Raw genomic sequence first — 15,939 nt, forward strand, 5'->3', positions numbered from 1 at the left:
GATCTTTTAAAATAGGAGATTCATTTATTATGTTTTGCACCAGCGTAATCAGCCAGAGCTTTTTATGTTGTAACCTTCTCCAAATATCAGGATAACTCTTAAGGCAAGAAGCGAAGGTGCATGCATCCAGAGTCTTCAACATTTGTGTGAGTCATTGTTGCCAAAGTGGAGCGTTAATGTAGGATGACCCTAACAAACAGCAGTGTGCATACTGGTTTATAGCTTTATGGCAGGAAGGTGCCCTTTTGTTCCTTGGGTGTTGCTAACCTCTTAGGCCACTGGGTGTTGTACAACACTGATGAAGTTCAGTCACGCCCGACGTGACAAGCTGCTGTCATCAGCCCGAAGACAAGAAAGATTAACTCTATTAAACCAGAGGATTTTCCGATCTCTTGCCTCTCAAACATCACGCGTTTGCACTTAACTGGAGAAAAGAGATTTTAAATTGGTAACAGTTTGTTTGACTGGTTTATTACAGTCACTATGATGTCATATGTGATAACAGCTGTGATTGGTGCAATATCAGGCAGAATTATACTGTATATAGTATATACTATATACAGAGCTTACTATACACTACATATTATTATTATTATTATCATTATTATTGGCCGACTAGTACCACCCAAACATTTAGACACACTTTCTCATTCAATAGTGTTTTACATAGTAGATAGATAAAGACATCATATCCATATAGATATGTGAAGCAAGATTTATGGATTTATGTAGGAAAAAAGTTAGATTGTAGTAAAGTATTCACCCTTTGCTTTTTTGACAGAGCTGCAAACACTTGGCCTTCTCAGTGATCTTCAGGATGAAAATCCTGAAATGGTTTTCACAGATGTACCTTGCCAGGTTCATTAGTCAAAACAAAGGTGGCTATTGCAATGTAGCAAACAAAACTAAAATGACTCAAAACATTTTACATTCTTCAAAATCGCGACTCTTTGCTTTGGCAACCCTTTATTTAAGTGAGCATTGCACTGGCATTGTCTCAAGCTCTGGATAAAAATAGTAGTCATAATACTTGTGTATAATGGATAAAAATAATAGTTTAATACTGTATATATACTGTATATAAAATGCTGAACGCCTGATTCTGCTCCTTTAAGAGAACGTGAGGACGTAAGAGAACGTGAGGACGTAAGCCCCGCCCCGTTTCTCCTTCATTTCTTTAAACAGACCAAACCGACAGATCCCCGTCACAGTCCTTCGATGCGCTGCCTTACACCGTGTTTTCAGTGCGCGGGCCTCTCACTCGGGGATCGGCTGCTTTCCCCTGAGCTGGACACTTCTGTAGCCGCTGTGTTGTGAAGCTAAAACACCAAATCATGTCCAGCGGACGGACAGACGCTATAATAATGTATTTAGTGTAAATGTAGGCACTTGGTGTTATATTTCTATAGATTAACTCGTATTATCCGTTCGGTCCTCTCTGGACGGCTTCAGGCGGGTGTAGAGTCTGTTCTGATCCTTGGCCCTTACAGGCTCCAGGCTCAGGGCTGAAGTGAACGGCTCTGGGTTCAAATCAGGCTCCGGCTCTTTCATGAGGACGGCTCTTTCATGTGGACGGCTCTTGGTTAAACCTGGTGTTCTCCCGTGGGAAGATGGACACTGACAAATTCAACTATGTTTACAGCTGTGACCTGGATATCAACGTTCAGCTTAAAATGTGAGTGTGACAGTCACACGACCAAACCCACCACACAGAGGAAATAACAGGAAATAACAGGAAATAACACGAAATAACAGGCAATAACAGGCAATAACAGGCTTAAAATGTAAGTATGACAGTCTGCAGCACTGCAGGGTCACACGACCAAGCCCATCACACAGAGGAAATAATAGGAAATAATACAAAATAACAGATTTATCACTTTATGACAGGACCATCCCCATGTCGGGCACAGAGAGAAACAGGCTTTTCACTTTATGAACGTCTTCAAGGGTTTGTCACTGTCACAAATGGTTCTTAAAATCTGAAAAGTCTAGTCTCATAGTTTTATTTTTCTTGCACATTTATGGCCCATGTTTTTACACTATTTGGCAGCCACTAAACTGTCACATCCAGTGTGTTTTCTCTTGTATAAAAACTGCCAGAGAATATTATCACTGCCCATGTGAGGAGTTCTGCTATTTAATATCAGTGTGTGTGGACATGGGCACTTTTTTACTAAGTCACATAGTCAATTTAATATTTAAGGACTATCTATGAACTGTTACTTTTTTCCAGAGGCAGTTTAGAAGGGAAACGAGAGCAGAGGAGCTACAAAGCCCTGCTGGAGGACCCCATGCTGCGCTTCTCTGGCCTCTATCAAGAGAACTGCTCCGACCTCTATGTCACCTGTCAGGTGTTTGCAGAGGGGAAACCTCTGGCCCTGCCTGTTCGCACGTCATACAAAGCCTTTAGCACACGCTGGAAGTGAGTACACTAAGGCATAGTACACTTTAATACCACATATGAGGTGTAATTTTCCCACAGTCCAGTGTCTCTCAGGCCTTAGGTGTTAACGCTCTTTGTGTGTCTGTGCTCCGTGTTAACGCTCTTTGTGTGTCTGTGCGCCGTGTTAACGCTCTTTGTGTGTCTGTGCTCCGTGTTAACGCTCTTTGTGTGTCTGTGCTCCGTGGTAACGCTCTTTGTGTGTCTGTGCTCCGTGTTAACGCTCTTTGTGTGTCTGTGCTCCGTGTTAACGCTCTTTGTGTGTCTGTGCTCCGTGTTAACGCTCTTTGTGTGTCTGTGTGCCGTGTTAACGCTCTTTGTGTGTCTGTGCTCCGTGTTAACGCTCTTTGTGTGTCTGTGCTCCGTGGTAACGCTCTTTGTGTGTCTGTGCTCCGTGTTAACGCTCTTTGTGTGTCTGTGCTCCGTGTTAACGCTCTTTGTGTGTCTGTGCTCCGTGTTAACGCTCTTTGTGTGTCTGTGCTCCGTGTTAATGCTCTTTGTGTGTAGTTGGAACGAGTGGCTGCGGTTGCCGGTCAAATACCCAGACCTGCCTCAGAGTGCCCAGGTGGCGCTCACTGTGTGGGACATTTATGGCCCGGGGAAGGCTGTTCCTGTGGGAGGAACCACTGTCACTCTCTTTGGCAAATATGGGTGAGTCATATTAACCCTCACCCTAAGACCTGTGACTGAAGTAATGAAACCAGTGTTTTATGATTTTCGGTGTGTTCATAGGATCAGACTGTCACTGGGTCATCAGTCATACACTAATACTATTGTCTCCTTTCAGTATGTTCAGACAAGGCATGCATGACCTTAAGGTTTGGCCGGGAGTGGAGGGGGATGGAGGAGAGCCCAGCACGACCCCAGGACGCTCAAGCAGCAGCCTGGCAGAGGATCAAATGGGCCGACTGGCCAAGGTACAGTACCCGGGAACAATGGAGGAGCCAGATACGAGAAAGGAGCAGGAGTGAAGAGTGAGGTGAGAGAGGAGTGAGGTGACGGAGGATGTGATGGAGTGAGGTGACGGAGGATGTGATGGAGTGAGGTGACGGAGGATGTGATGGAGTGAGGTGACGGAAGATGTGAGGTGAGAGAGGAGTGAGGTGACGGAGGATGTGAGGTGAGTGAGGTGACGGAGGATGTGATGGAGTGAGGTGACGGAGGATGTGATGGAGTGGGGTGGAGGAGGATGTGATGGAGTGAGGTGACGGAGGATGTGATGGAGTGAGGTGACGGAGGATGTGATGGAGTGAGGTGACGGAGGATGTGATGGAGTGAGGTGACGGAGGATGTGATGGAGTGAGGTGACGGAGGATGTGATGGAGTGAGGTGACGGAGGATGTGATGGAGTGAGGTGACGGAGGATGTGATGGAGTGAGGTGACGGAGGATGTGATGGAGTGAGGTGACGGAAGATGTGAGGTGAGAGAGGAGTGAGGTGACGGAGGATGTGATGGAGTGAGATGATGGAGTATGTGATGGAGTGGGGTGACGGAGGATGTGATGGAGTGAGGTGACGGAGGATGTGATGGAGTGGGGTCATGGAGTGAGGTGATGGAGGATGTGATGGAGGATGTGATGGAGGATGTGAGGTGAGGAGGAGTGAGGTCATGGAGGATGTGATGGAGTGGGGTGACGGAGGATGTGAGGTGACGGAGGATGTGATGGAGTGAGGTGACGGAAGATGTGAGGTGAGAGAGGAGTGAGGTGACGGAGGATGTGAGGTGAGTGAGGTGACGGAGGATGTGATGGAGTGGGGTGACGGAGGATGTGATGGAGTGAGGTGACGGAGGATGTGATGGAGTGGGGTGGAGGAGGATGTGATGGAGTGAGGTGACGGAGGATGTGATGGAGTGGGGTGGAGGAGGATGTGAGGTGAGGAGGAGTGAGGTCATGGAGGATGTGATGGAGTGAGGTCATGGAGTGAGGTGATGGAGGATGTGATGGAGGATGTGAGGTGAGGAGTGAGGTCATGGAGGATGTGATGGAGTGAGGTGATGGAGGATGTGATGGAGTGGGGTGGAGGAGGATGTGAGCTGAGGAGGAGTGAGGTGATGGAGTGAGGTGATGGAGTGAGGTGATGGAGTGAGGTGATGGAGTGAGGTGATGGAGTGAGGTGATGGAGTGAGGTGATGGAGTGAGGTGATGGAGGACGTTGGATGAGGTGCTTTGTCTGAAGCATCGTTTGTTCCAGGGTCCTGACCTGGAGGTACTCAGGGATGTGAGTACAGGAGGAGTTCTGTGTGTACAAGACTAAATGTATTTGCAAATCTACTGCAGTAGATCTTTTCCATAAAGTCGTTCCTGCTTTGGAATAAAAGATGAGTTCATTTGTAAATACATTTGGGCTCAACTGCTGCTGGAAACACTTGAATGCACATGGGCCATGTCTATGTTAAAAAATCCACACAAAACATTTTTTTAGGAGCTATTTATTTAATATTATTTCGTCCATGGGGTGAGATGGTGCAGCGTCTGCATCACAAGTCAAAACAACTTGTCCGTTTGCTTATGTTTAAGTTTATGTTTAGACATTAAACTATTATGTGCGTTTTAAACCGCTTACTACTTACTCATCTTCTAAACACTAAACAGAGCTAAACCAGAGGCTGATTTGGGGCATTCTGCTTTTGGCTTAGTTTAAGTTTGAATGAAACTCACTTGGACTTGTATTGGCTGCTGTGTGCATGATTTCTGGTGATGATTGTTAGAATAATATTACCACATGTATTCACCTCTCTGCTTTTGTCCCTCTGTCCTGCTGCAGTTGACAAAAGCCCATAGGCAGGGTCACATGGTAAAGGTGGACTGGCTGGACCGTCTGACCTTCAGAGAAATTGAAATGATCAATGAAGTGGGTAAATTTCACATGACAAACACAAAGTTCTTGTCTCTATTTTAATGTTATATTTTTTGTAGAGCGAAAAACGTAGCTCTAACTTCATGTACCTCATGGTGGAGTTTCCACGAGTCAAAACAAATGACAAAGAATACAGCATTGTATACTATGAGAAGGTGTGTTTTTCATAACTAGCCTGATGTATCTTGAGTTTTATTCACAATATTGTCTCATCTTTTGGTTTCGTTCAGGACGGAGACGATGCAGCACCTGTTCTTACCAGCTGTGAGATTGTCAAAGTCCCGGACCCACAAATGGGGATGGTGAATTATTCACTAATGATTTTCATATTCTGAAGCTTCTTCCTTATGCTCTTAATCTTAATCCTTCCTCCAGGAGAATCTGGTGGAGAGCAAACATCACAAATTGGCTCGTAGCCTACGCAGTGGACCCTCAGACCATGACTTAAAGCCCAATGCTGCTACACGAGATCAACTCAATGTAAGAGACTATGGTTCACTAATGTAGTGTAACATAATGCTCCCTAAACATAAAAGACTAAACAGTAAATGACTCTGGCAGATTATTGTGAGCTACCCCCCAACCAAACAGCTGAGCTCTGAAGAACAGGATCTGGTGTGGAAGTTCAGGTACTACCTCACCAACCAGGAGAAGGTGTGTCCTCTGGATATGAAATTATGAATGTAAAATATACTATGCACTCTTTGGCTAGTTTGTCACAAAATGTCTCCTGGTGCAGGCGTTGACAAAGTTCCTGAAGTGTGTGAACTGGGACCTGCCTCAGGAGGCCAAGCAGGCTCTGGAGCTGCTGGGGAAATGGAGGCCTATGGATGTGGAAGATGCTCTGGAGCTGCTGTCCTCACACTTCACTAACCCCACTGTACGCCGCTACGCTGTCACACGCCTACAGCAGGCAGACGATGAGGTTGTACCATAGTGCTCTTAATTCATTAAAGAAGCACTAACTTTTTTACTTTTATGGTGGGGGTCCACTACCTGTGTCTCCATGGAGATGACGGCAGGGTGACATAGTGTTTTTTACTGTGAGCAGGCTGCTTCTTCACAGATAGGACCTGTAACTTAGCTTGGTGGTGTAACTTGCTTGTCTCCAAGGAGATGGATTAGTTTTATGTCATACTGTGAAACATTCCAAACAAAACACTAACAAGGTGGTGGACCCTCTACCAGAGAAGTTATATAGTGCTCCTTTATTACTTCAGTTTAAAGGATCAAAAGTGCCCAAACCTCAACATGTTGATACGTGAGCTGTGTGTAGAAAGGAGAGGATATATTAAACAGAATATAATAATATATATGAAATAAAGTGGCTGAGGCAGCTGATGGTTTTCTGCTGTAATCGTATGTTTACAGGGTTTGAGAGGTGATGGTTTAGGAGACAGTATTTAAACATACAGCTTCAATATGTTAACTGGGACATTTACATTTCCTTTATTTTTAGGATCTGCTCATGTACCTGCTGCAGTTGGTCCAGGCTCTTAAGTACGAGAACTTCAGTGACATCCAAGGAGGTCTAGAGCCAGGCAGTAAGCGAGAGAGCCAAGGCCTCTGTGAAGACTCCGCTCTGGACAGGTCAGTGCTTGGTACAGGCTACAGTTCAAAGAGAAAACACTACTCACTGTGTTTGTGTTTGTGGATCGTTTGTTACATTGGCTTTGTTTTTTTTGTTTTTTTCCTAGTTCCCAGATTCTGTCTGCTCCATCAGCTTCTGCGGCCCCACAGAAGGGCAAAGATGGAGGGGAGAGCGACAATTTAGAGGTAAAAAACAAAAGGATAGGCTATTTTATTTTAAATACATTTCTGCAAATACAATAACATCTAATCAGATACACAAATGTCCTTTATAAATGATGTATGTATTTGATGTGTTTTGTTGCAGGACCTATGCACGTTCCTCATCTCTAGAGCCTGCAAGAATTCAACTCTTGCCAATTATCTGTATTGGTGAGAATGGAAAGCAAAGAAACTTCCTTTACTACAGAACACAGCACATAGTGTAGTTTGTGTTGTCAGGTATGTGATAGTGGAGTGTGAGGACCAGGACACGCAGCAGAGGGATCCAAAAACACACGAGATGTACCTGAATGTGATGAGGAGGTTCAGTCAGGCGCTGCTAAAGGTCTGTTCTGCATTCTGACTTGACCATCATAGTTACATCACATTTATGTCATGACAAAAAAACATCACATTGATATCATTACAAAAACATCACATTGATATCATTACAAAAACATCACATTTATATCATTACAAAAACATCACATTTATATCATTTTAAAAACACATCACATATCATTACAAAACATCACATATCATTACAAAACATCACATTAATGTCATTACAAAACCATTAGATCTATATCATTACAAAAGCATCACATTTATATCATTACAAAAAACGTCGCATTTATATAATTACAAAACATTACATTTATATCATTACAAAAAACATCACATTTATATCATTACAAAAACATCACATTTATATCATTACAAAAACATCACATTTATATCATTTTAAAAACACATCACATATCATTACAAAACATCACATTAATGTCATTACAAAAAACGTCGCATTTATATAATTACAAAACATTACATTTATATTAATACAAAACATCACATATCATTACAAAAAAAAGTCACATTTATGCCATTACAAAGAAACATCACATTTATATAATAAAAAAATAAAAAAATCACATTTATATTACAAAAAAAACTCACATTTATGTCGTTACAAAAACTCCAGCTACTCCAGCTTGAAAGGATTTGTATGGAGTATCATAATCATGGATCTTTGAAAAAATCTTTTAAATATTTTTTTTTACTTTATTCTACTTGCAAATATTTTCTAAAAATGTTTGTTGAATAAAAAACCCCAGCCGTAGATCAGTTTTATAAATCAAGGTTGTTTTTATCCCCAAACGTGTACAGTTTATTTTTGTTTTCTTTTAAAAGGGCGATAAGAATGTGAGGGTTATGAGATCATTGTTGGCAGCTCAGCAGACCTTTGTGGATAGACTGGTCCAGCTGATGAAAGCAGTGCAAAGAGAGAGTGGAAACCGTAAGAAGAAGGTACTGACCCTATACACTGACCTGTACACTGACCTTTCATACTGACCGTTACACTCTCCTGGCAGACTGAGCGTCTCCAGGCTCTTCTGGCCGACAATGAGAAGGTGAACCTCTCCGACATAGAGCCGATCCCTCTCCCTCTGGAGCCTCAGGTCAGAATCAAAGGAATTGTCCCAGAGACGGCGACACTCTTCAAGGCAAGGCTCAAAAAGCACTTCAGAAATTACACCAAAGATCAGATTGGATCGGATCAGATCAGATTGGATCGGATCAGATCAGATTGGATCGGATCAGATCAGATTGGATCAGATCAGATCAGTCTAACCACACACACACTTTTGTGTCTTGACAGAGTGCACTGATGCCGGCCAAGTTGATTTTCAAGGCTGAAGACGGAGCAAATTATCCTGTTATCTTCAAACATGGAGACGACCTTAGGCAGGATCAGCTCATACTGCAGATCATTTCTCTCATGGACAAGGTATTTAGTGTACTTCTCATGCTTCTTAAAGTCATATAAGAGGATGCTAACAAAATGTCGTGTTGTGTCTGTCATATTGTAGCTCTTAAGAAAAGAGAATTTAGACCTGAAGTTGACTCCGTATAAGGTTCTAGCCACAAGCACAAAACATGGTAACAGAAGCACTGCATCTTTAATACAGGAATTACATTCATTTTGTAATATTCTGATCCTTTTTAAGGGTTTATGCAGTTTGTCCAGTCTGTGCCTGTTGCAGAGGTCCTGGCTACAGAAGGAAATATTCAAGTAATCCTTATATTCATGTTGTGTTTATTCACTTTTATTAAATACTCTTTTAATAAAATGTTTTTTAATGCAGAGTTTCTTCAGAAAGCATGCACCAAGTGAAAAAGGGCCGTATGGAATCAGCCCAGAAGTGATGGACACGTATGTCAAAAGCTGTGGTCAGTGTCTGCTAATTTCTTTGAAACTAGGCTTAATTTTAATACTAAGGGAGAGACTCGATACCAATTCCGATACCACAATGATAATAAAAAAACACTTTCTTTAGACAGTATACTGTGAATTTCCACATTAAATGGTAGCACTTTGTTTTCTATTCCCATGTGTCCTTATGTAATCCCTCAGTGGTCCAGGTAGGTTCCATAGTGGTCCATGGGCGTATACTAGTTTATGTGGTCCAGCGTCACTTTCATGGTCTGTCTGACAAACCATAAAAGTGACGACCTGAGCTAAAGTAGTTTGCTCAAGTCTGAGTAATGGGATTTTTTGAAGCACGAACGATTGGAGCTGTGATGTCAGGGGTGGTGACTGACATGATATAAGATAAGGTCACTTCTGTAGGAACTAGGTTCTGCCCATAACATCACAAACTGATGAGGAGTTTGTGCTCATGTGCTTTTGGGTAGATACTGAGAACACTGAGGGCAGAGCATGTTCATCTGACCCATCTATGATGAAAGCAACATTATACTGATACAGCTTTAGTATCAATTAGCATCTGATTTTTGATACTTTTGACAACCCCATTTGAAGTTAACTTTACTTGTTTTAAAAGTACTGCCAAATATTTTCTTTGTTTAGGAAGGACTTAATATTAAACTATCTCATTTTCCAGCTGGCTACTGTGTGATTACCTATATCCTGGGAGTGGGTGATAGACACTTAGACAATCTGCTGCTGACAAAAACCGGTAGGAGCATGTTTTTAATATTCAAATATTTGGCCGATCTCACTCGAGGGTCCCGTGTGTTTTCAGGCAAGCTCTTTCACATAGACTTTGGCTACATCCTGGGCAGAGACCCCAAGCCCCTGCCCCCGCCCATGAAGCTGAGCAAAGAGATGGTGGAGGGGATGGGGGGCATGCAGAGCGAACAGTACCAGGAGTTCAGGAAGCAGTGTTACACAGCCTTCTTGCATCTCAGAAGGTGACTATCATCCAAAGATGAACCACATTTTAAAATCTATATAATATTTTATGCATTTTTCAGCATATGGGGTTTTCATGGCCAATGGTGTTGGATATTTTTAGAATCCAGAGCAACCGGAGGCTGTTTTTGATAATTTTTCCAAAAATAAATGACTTGAAGTTACTGCATACTCACTTGCACTGTTCTTCATAACAGTTGAATAAGGCAAAATAATATCTATTACTTTGGTTTGTAGTGAAACAGCGCTGTGGATGTCTAAAAATAATTTTGTAGACTGCCTTTTTTCACTCCCCATAAACCTTTATTTAATCAGGTCAAACCCAGTACCAGCCTGTGCTGGAGACTGGCCCGATATGTTACTATAGAATATCCTATTTAATGTCAAATAGATATGGTCTTGCTTTTGCACTCAAGGCTTTGGATTTCTGACCACTTCAGTCAGCTGTAGAACATGAATGATGACACACAAAACTCTGACCTGCCTCATACTTTACAGATACTCCAATCTGATTCTGAATTTGTTCTCCCTGATGGTGGATGCCAATATTCCAGATATTGCTCTGGAGCCCGACAAGACGGTAAAAAAGGTGAGAGAAATAAGTCACTGCACTAGTGTTTATGTGACCCTTAACACATGTGTGTGTGTGTGTGTTTGTGTTTACATTAAAGCCTTATATTAAAGCCACCATGTTTGTCTGTCCATTCACACGTGCTCTTCGTGCTGTTTCTGCTGACTTCAGGTACAGGACAAGTTTCGTCTGGACCTTTCGGACGAGGAGGCGGTGCACTACATGCAGAGCCTGATCGATGAGAGTGTGGGAGCCCTGTTTGCTGCAGTGGTTGAACAGATTCATAAGTTTGCCCAAGTATGTTTTCATTCATCTCACTTTTTATCGCAATATTAAAATAGAACTTTGATCGTCTAAACTGTACTGAATGTCTCTACAGTACTGGCGCAGATGAGCTACTGATCATGATCAACAAAACAATCTGCAGTAGAAATGTTTTGGTTGGGCTCTGACTGATGCTCGAGGCCAAGAATGCACTGCCAACCTTCACTGCAAGATAAAACAGTGTGCTTGTTTGCTTTGTATATTATGTATATTATTGATTAATAAGGCCAAATTAAAAGACTTGAAACAAACCACTTGTGGATAGTGTGCGGCACACAGAGTGCGGCACACAGAGTGCTGACCAAACCATCTGCGGTCCACACTGGGGCTAAAGCTGACCCCACAGAGAGCAGTGAGTCAGAGCGTGTGACTAAGTATTTCCTGCTAAAAATAGTCAAGAAGCTGCCAGAAACTATACATGTGTTCTTCCCCATTACTGTTTATGCCACAGAGAGCCACAGAGGACATAGAGAACAATGTCAGAGTCACAGAGAGCAATGCCATAGAGAGGCACAGAGGGCACAGAGAGCGATGCCATAGAGAGCCACAGAGGGCACAGAGAGCAATGCCATAGAGAGCGATGCCACAGAGAGCGATGCCATAGAGAGCCACAGAGGGCACAGAGAGCGATGCCATAGAGAGCCACAGAGGGCACAGAGAGCGATGCCATAGAGAGCCACAGAGGGCACAGAGAGCCATAAAAATGCACATCAGCTGTGTTAAGAGTTCCAAACGACTGCAGTATACATAGTTAGTTTTATATATATTTTTAAGTTTTACCTTTTTTAACTTTGCCCATCGTCTGAGTGGTAGTGTGGAAATGTTTACTTGTATTTCACAGGAGGAAGCTCTCTGCATGACCCCTCAGCTCTCTACATGACCCCTCAGCTCTCTACATGACCCCTCAGCTCTCTGCATGACCCCTCAGCGCTCTGCATGACCCCTCAGCGCTCTGCATGACCCCTCAGCTCTCTGCATGACCCCTCAGCTCTCTGCATGACCCCTCAGCTCTCTGCATGACCCCTCAGCGCTCTGCATGACCCCTCAGCTCTCTACATGACCCCTCAGCGCTCTGCATGACCCCTCAGCTCTCTGCATGACCCCTCAGCTCTCTACATGACCCCTCAGCTCTCTGCATGACCCCTCAGCTCTCTGCATGACCCCTCAGCTCTCTGCATGACCCCTCAGCGCTCTGCATGACCCCTCAGCTCTCTGCATGACCTCTAAGCGCTTTGCATGACCCCTCAGCGCTCTGGACTCTAGAGAAGGAACAAAAGTGTTTGGATTCATACGTAAAGCTCCCCAATGTTGCAGAAAGAGTGCAACCCCAGCAAAACAGGCAAACTGAAGCCCCAGAACAGGCCGTGGTGAGTCAGACATAAACAAACTGATACAGCGAGATCCACGTGTGGGGCTACACGCGCCTCTGGACAGGCGCTGGACCAGGGCGCTAAATGAAGAGAAACCCCTGGCACAGGGCAAACGCAGAGGGGCGGGGGCAGAGACTGCGGAGCAGGGACAGAGGTTCAGTGGTGCACTGCTCCTGCTGGTTCACCTAAACTTTCTCCATCACATCATGACTCTGTAGGATGTGAACATCTCACCTCAGCTACTCCGTTTGTAGAGCAACAGCTCTACTCCAACCTTCTCACCGTTTCTCTAAGGGATCCACCCTGTGGAAGAAACTCATTTCGACTGCTTATATCTCTCCTGTCTTTTCCTGTCGGTTATGACCCAAAGCTCATGACCATAGGTGAGGGTAGGACCGTAGATCTAAACCAGGACTAAACCAGAGACCATAGGTGAGAATAGGAACACACCGATCCAACTGTCAATCTCACGCTCAACACTTATGCTCATTAACAAGGCTCAAGCCTTCATCAGACGTTCTGATGCCTCGGACAGGAGCTCCTCTGACCACTATTTGAGTATAGATATCCATGGATATTTTATTAGTTTGCCTGGAATGTTCCACACAATGTGCATTAAACTTTCTCCATGGAAACCACAAGGCAGCCTTCAGGTAAGATCTGGAGAGATGACCCTTAATTTGAACACAGGTTTATCTAGGAACTTTTGTACAGTAGAAACACACAACCAGTAAAATCTCCATGGAGACGAACAAAGTTCCACAGTGCAGTATTTAAGTAATCTTACCTCAGAAGGTAAGAATACAGTAAAATACAGTCAGATGCATTCCGACGCATTTTTATTTAATACAATGTTTAAATAATAAGAATCTGTTTTATTAAACTTTATTCACAACAATACAATGGAAGTGCAACAGCAGTAATACTAAGCTCAACATTCCTTGGTTCATCAGCAAATATACAGTTTACAAGACACAGGCACGATGGCGCCATCAGCCCAGCAGAGGGTGCCAAAAACTCTCCTCCAAACCAGGGGGAGGCGCTGCACTGAAGCAGAGCATTCATCAATTTTTCATTGTGGAGCCTCTGCACCAAACGTGTGGGCAGGACGTGTGCAAAGAGGAAGAGCTTTAAAACAGAGATGTTTTGGTGTTTAAGGCCTGACCAGCCAATGCCAAGAAGTCACTTTTTAATTTAAAATACACATTCTTGTTTAACATTTAAGCTTGATTTTGTGAACAGGTCATTTCAATGTAATCACCTTGGAGTCAGGGTTATAATGCCCCCATCTGCTTTCAATCCAGCTCTGAATAACTGAACAGAAATGGTACCAGACCCACATTAGTTTATAGTAGTACACCTGCTGAGTTTATATGTGCTGCTGTTTCAGGTCGGTCAGTGCACTGGGCAGTGACCGTCCCGGCCCCAGACTGGAGGTGGTCACTGTGGGGGTGGGGGAGGGAGGCTGTGTCCCTGTTGAGGTTCTTATAGGCGTTCCTCCTCTGCGGAGCGCGCAGGCACACAGAGGGGAAGTGCAGTCCTGGCAGACAGCAGCCGGGACAGGATATGACCTCTTCCTGGTCTAGAGAGTGTCCACTGCCCGAACCAAAAGGCGACAGGGTGCCTGGGTCAGTGGGCGTGGAATGATACCCGTTATTGTTGTCCAAGGTTGTGGGTGCATCAGGAGACGTCCAGCCAATAGGACATCCAGGAACCACATTATTGTTCTCTGGGTTAGTGAGGGGGGGCAAACACGGGGGCCCGTTGGAGATGGCGGACCCCCAGCTGTTTGACAGAGGAGTGGAGGAGTGGAAGGGGGGTGGGGTCAATTTATAATACGAGGAAGAGCTGTCCTGAGTGTCTGGAGAGTTGGCGTAGTCCATGGGCTCCACCTCTTTCTCCTCTGATAGTTCCAGGGACACGGGCTCAGCATAGAGTGGCAGTCTCGAGTCCCCCGCCCCTGTCCCGCCGTGGCCTATGCTTTCTACTAAAAGCCTCTCCTCTTCACTCACACCATTCACTTGCACACTATCCTCCTCCTCGTTCAGGACTGTTTTAGGGGCAGAGGTGAGGTGGGGGGGTGGGGTACAGGGGAGAGAGAGACTGCGCCTGTGTGTCCGTGGCTCAGGGTCCTTGGACGCTGGTGTCCCATCACAGGAGTCCGGAGGAGGGGGCAGCGTGAAGGTCAAGGAAATAACGGACTTACTGGGGGTATCAAAAAGTTTAATCTTGCCCCCTTTCAGGTCCTCTCTCTGTGAGAAGGGGTTGACACGTGTGAGGTGGGTGGGGATGACACAAGGAGGCGTGTCTGGGGAGTGGAGCATGTCCAACGGTCGAGTGTCTGTCGGGAAGCCGAGCGAACGACGACGCAGAGGGTTAACTGGAGATGAGGTAGCTGAAAGCATAACATGTTATACTTACGTTATTATATTATTAAATAATACCGAAATCAATCACTAAGAAATTTCTACAAATTGTGTATATATATATATATATATATATATATATATATATATATTAGATGTAGAGAGAGAGATTCAGAAAAGGTTTATTTCTGTCAATGTGACTTTTTTTTCGTATCAATACCTGCAAAAAATTTGTATCTAGTTTCAATACTAGTCTTAATATTGATTGGGTATCTGATATTTGATATTTTGATGTTAATAATAATAATAATCATAATAATGATAATAATAATAATAGTATTATAATTTCTAAATCTGGCATATGTTAAATGGATCTCATCAGAAAATGAAATGTACCTTTAACCAGAGTCTGTTCCTTCTGCTTCCTCTCCGCCTGCTTCTGCTCCAGCTCCAGTGCTATTTGTGAAAAGGACGGACGCAGCTCTGAACTCATCTGGAAAAATACAAAAAAAACAAAAAACATTTAAGTGGAACTAAACATTAAACCTACTTTTTTCAGTAGTGAACTGGGCACATTGTGTTTTAATAGCATTATCTAGTGTTCCCGGTCGTTTTTGTTAACTTCAAAATTTTTGTAAAAATCTTTAGCTTTTTGGTCACACCTAAATCTAAGTGTGTGCTGCCTCCAGCGGCATCTGCGATTTCCAGTAGATGGTGACATCACACAGTGCTGCCCTGACTACAGCCAGGTGTTTCTGATTGCAAACACCTGGCTGCCTCACTCTCCCCTTTAGTCTTCCAGACCCCGCCCCTCCACCCCCCTCACTCTCCCCTTTAGTCTTCCAGACCCCGCCCCTCCACCCCCCTCACTCTCCCCTTTAGTCTTCCAGACCCCGCCCCTCCACCCCCCTCACTCTCCCCTTTAGTCTTCCAGACCCCGCCCCTCCACCCCCCTCACTCTCCCCTTTAGTCCTCCAGACCCCGCCCCTCCTCCTCCC

General features: G+C 44.1%; 2 protein-coding genes across 3 annotated transcripts in view; one reads left to right on the top strand and one right to left on the bottom strand.

Moving 5' to 3' along the window:
* The first annotated feature begins 1,259 nt into the window (after positions 1-1,259).
* Positions 1,260-11,456, top strand: pik3c3 (phosphatidylinositol 3-kinase, catalytic subunit type 3). The gene is made up of 25 exons (XM_033983276.2): positions 1,260-1,675; positions 2,237-2,425; positions 2,951-3,094; positions 3,231-3,360; positions 5,210-5,296; positions 5,362-5,457; positions 5,533-5,604; positions 5,678-5,782; positions 5,864-5,956; positions 6,042-6,227; positions 6,762-6,892; positions 7,000-7,078; positions 7,200-7,264; positions 7,334-7,439; positions 8,285-8,401; positions 8,467-8,598; positions 8,754-8,882; positions 8,965-9,034; positions 9,103-9,167; positions 9,241-9,325; positions 10,000-10,074; positions 10,141-10,309; positions 10,809-10,899; positions 11,053-11,178; positions 11,261-11,456. Exons 1-25 carry the CDS (start codon positions 1,611-1,613, stop codon positions 11,273-11,275), a joined length of 2,622 nt encoding a protein of 873 aa, XP_033839167.1. The 5' UTR covers positions 1,260-1,610; the 3' UTR covers positions 11,276-11,456.
* A 1,976-nt stretch (positions 11,457-13,432) lies between these two features.
* Positions 13,433-15,939, bottom strand: part of tesk1b (testis associated actin remodelling kinase 1b) — a 28,442-nt gene continuing 25,935 nt past the window's right edge. The window contains exons 10-11 of one of the 2 annotated variants that reach the window (XM_055229051.1): positions 15,338-15,434; positions 13,433-14,970 (exon numbers count right to left, since the gene is read on the bottom strand). In XM_055229051.1, coding sequence (XP_055085026.1) covers positions 13,922-14,970; positions 15,338-15,434 — 1,146 coding nt within the window. In that variant the 3' untranslated portion in view covers positions 13,433-13,921. The remainder of the gene's footprint in view (positions 14,971-15,337; positions 15,435-15,939) is intronic. The other variant, XM_033983461.2, reaches the window with a different exon arrangement.

The sequence above is a fragment of the Periophthalmus magnuspinnatus genome, chromosome 18, assembly GCF_009829125.3.
Source record: "Periophthalmus magnuspinnatus isolate fPerMag1 chromosome 18, fPerMag1.2.pri, whole genome shotgun sequence".
Taxonomy (NCBI): domain Eukaryota; kingdom Metazoa; phylum Chordata; class Actinopteri; order Gobiiformes; family Gobiidae; genus Periophthalmus; species Periophthalmus magnuspinnatus.